Source organism: Sapajus apella, unplaced genomic scaffold, assembly GCF_009761245.1.
Source record: "Sapajus apella isolate SASKATOON/1434 unplaced genomic scaffold, GSC_monkey_1.0 scaffold16, whole genome shotgun sequence".
Lineage (NCBI taxonomy): Eukaryota > Metazoa > Chordata > Mammalia > Primates > Cebidae > Sapajus > Sapajus apella.
In genome coordinates, this window is record NW_022436956.1 from 16847348 (window position 1) to 16850802 (window position 3455).

The following is a 3455-nucleotide window of genomic DNA, read 5'->3' on the forward strand; positions in this document are numbered from 1 at the left end:
AGTAGCTGGGATTACAGGCACGCGCCCCCATGCCCAGCTAATTTTTTTTAGTTTTAGTAGAGACGGGGTTTCACCATGTTGACCAGGATGGTCTCGATCTCCTGACCTCGTGATCCACCCGCCTCGGCCTCCCAAAGTGCTGGGATTACAAGCGTGAGCCACCGCGCCCGGCCTTATATAGCTTTTACTAGGTGATTTTTTTTTCCTTTTACAGAAAACAGCCTGACAGCTTTGGGATCACGACTGGCATCTGTTACTATGGAACCACCTGTTATCTGGTCTCTTTTTGTACAGTGGCGAGGATAGGGGAGGGGAGGGTCTCAAAACAAAACCAACAACGAGAACAACAAAAAAACCAGTTTCTGCTCTAAACAAACAAAAACCAACTTTTGTCCCAAACTTAAATTCCAATTGCACTTAAGGACTCAAAGGATACTTAATTTGGGAAGACCCCATTCTAGGTCATCTCATCTGCTGCTATTGGCTCCTCCACTTACCAGATTGTTGCTTCAGCTGCTCTTTTTGGATTGCCGCAAACTGTTTGGCATCAGCCAGGGAGCCAAAAAGAGCAGCAAAGGGGTTACTTGAGATGTTGTTGTTATTCTCCTGGTCTGTCATTTCACTTTAAGGTATCCTCCATCCAGACCTAGGGGGAGGGGCTGTTCAAAGGACAGGTATTAGACACAAGAGGGCAGACAACACAATACCTGTGGTTGTTTCTTCTTCCATTTCTAAAATACGATACATTTAAAAAGACTTTGGGTTAAGATTTTTCCAATTCCCATCCCCAAACTCAAGACATTTTTGGCAAGACGGTTACAAACCTACCAGCTGGACTTGGTGGCTTGATTTGGGGATAGCTAAAATGAAAAAGCCTAAAACATATTCAGCTGGAATGCATATATCTGTTGATATGTTTTTATTTGCTATATCTTTAAGAAAATAGGTTAAGTAGATAGAATTATTGAAGTCAAAGAGAGAGCCCACCTACCAATGGTAACAACAATGTGGCACTGAGAAATAATAAGACAAGAATTATGGATTTCCCAAGTCTTTAAGCTGGCAGTCTAGTTCTCATTCACTGTGGGGAGGACAAGGCACTTCTATGACTTAGGGCTGGTCTGGAGCTGAAAATTCCTCAGCTACATATAAATTAAGTGAAAGCACGTATCTTAGATTTGGATTGGCAAATCAGGATTGGAAGCAGTTTAGCTGCATGTTATGGGTTTTTAACATAGATTAAGCAATCTATTTATTTTTATTCTAGGTATAATAGTACTGATATTTCTTCCTCAAACAAATTAACTGGTCTTTGCTTCACGCTGTATCTAACCTTCACTGTTTACCTGATTTTTAAAAATAATACTGAAGAAAATGCAAATTCCAACTGTCAGGTCTACTGTGTAATATGAAATATGTATACCTCAAAAGTGTTTAATAGAGCTGACTGAGCCTGCATTCATACTCTTCTGATTACATCTCCTCATTCGAGACCAAGTGAACTCAGAGGCACAACAGAATAAGCAGAGCTCCCTGAAAGGCTTTCTCCCCTTTCTGAAATTTTAAGGCTGTGACATAGAAATATTAAAAACAAGCCTGAAAAGAGTGGGAAGAGACAAAGTGTATGAATGTTCTGCTCACAAGAATCCTGAACTGTTACAAGGACAGATACCTTAGAAATAGCGGGGATAGAGATATAAAGGAAGAAGAAGAAAAGAACATTTGGTCTACCTTTAGTTTATTGAGGCAAGACTCCCCTCACAGGATCATATCAACAAAAGTTAATGTGGGCTAGGTGCAGTGGCTCACGCCTGCAATCCCAGCACCTTGGGAGACTGAGGCAGGTGGATCACTTGAGGTCAGGAGTTCAAGACAAGCTTGGCCAACATGGTGAAATCCCATCTCTACTAAAACACAAAAATTGGCTGGTTGTGGTGGTGGACACCTGTAATCCCAGATACTCGGGAGGCTGAGGCTGAAGAATCGCTTGAACCTGGGAGGTGGAGGTTGCAGAAAGCTGAGACTGCACCACTGCACTCCAATCTGGGTGACAGAGTGAGACTTTGTCTCAAAAAAAAAAAAAAAAAAAAAAAAAAAAAAGCTAATGTGGTCGAAAAAGTTACCCTTATTTACTGCAGAAAGACAGATTATTTATAACATTTCTTGACAATTCTGAGGCATCTTCAGCACTTGCTTCATGCTCCTCTGTCATTTTTTCTACACAAGAGTTAATGGCCAATTAGCTGTAATGACTTAGGCAGAGAGTCTAGTCTCTTCTCAGCACAGCTCAGAGCTTTGCTGTTTCAAGGAGCTGAACTGTTATTTGTATTTTTAGTAGAGATGGGGTTTCACTATGTTGGCCAGGCTGGTCTCAAACTCCTGACCACAAGTGATTCTCCCACCTTGGCCTCCCAAAGTGCTGGGATTATAGGCATGAGTCACTGCGTCTGGCCTTGTATATTTTATTTTTTGCTATGTATATTTTAGTCAAGCTTAATAATGCAAAAAAGGGAAAGATACCCTACTTAGTATTGGAATTAAAGAGAGGGCTTGTCACCATGTAATTACTGCATAAGTTTAATTATTACCTATAATTAATATAAAGCCAATAAGAATTGTCCTATTGTTAGCTGACACCAGTTTACTTCCATCCTAAAATACCTCGAATTCCAAAGGAATGCAAAAAGTATAGTGAACTCTTGTTATTTCTGTCTGTAAAACATCACATCCATTTTTTCCTTTGGGTATCCACTCCACTCAATCCATATGTTCAGGAGGGGTTGACCTCACCCCAGGAATGAACATATGGGTGTGGCCGGGCTAAAAAGAGTACAGCATTTTCTGGCCAAAGCAATTGATCTAGGAGAGGACGCAAGACACTATAGAGGCCTAACAGAGTCAATGAATACCAGCTTCAGGACTTCAGTTGAATGTACAGAAAAGGGAGTTTTTTCCTGTTTGAGTTGCTAGCCTGGTAAGATATAAGCCTAGAGTAGCCATCTTTACACCATTTAGAAAAGGCCTAGCCTAAAACTAAGCCAACATACAGAAGAAAATAGAATTGAGAGATGGAAAGAGAAGTCCAGACTTTTCAGTTATAAAAACCAATAAAATTTCCCCAAATGTTTAAAAAACACAACTGAAAAGTGTCTAGATTACAAAGGACATGCATCACCTGCAACACATAAGAAGAAAGGAAACTGGCCGGGCGCGGTGGCTCCAGCCTGTAATCCCAGCACTTTGGGAGGCCGAGGTGGGTGGATCACGAGGTCAAGAGATCAAGACCACCCTGGTCAACATGGTGAAACCCCGTCTCTACTAAAAATACAAAAAGCATTAGCTGGGCATGGTGGCGCGTGCCTGTAATCCCAGCTACTCAGGAGGCTGAGGCAGGAGAATTGCCTGAACCCAGGAGGCGGAGGTTGCGGTGAGCCGAGATCGCGCCATTGCACTCT

The 3455-nt window shown here is 41.8% G+C and overlaps 1 protein-coding gene across 2 annotated transcripts in view; it reads right to left on the bottom strand.

The window, feature by feature from the left end:
- Positions 1-3455, bottom strand: part of UBE4A (ubiquitination factor E4A) — a 44917-nt gene that overhangs the window by 38824 nt on the left and 2638 nt on the right. The window contains exon 2 of one of the 2 annotated variants that reach the window (XM_032285336.1): positions 498-646. In XM_032285336.1, the coding sequence (XP_032141227.1) occupies positions 498-618 (121 nt within the window). In that variant the 5' untranslated portion in view covers positions 619-646. Of the gene's footprint in view, positions 1-497; positions 660-3455 lie in introns of both variants that reach the window. The other variant, XM_032285337.1, reaches the window with a different exon arrangement.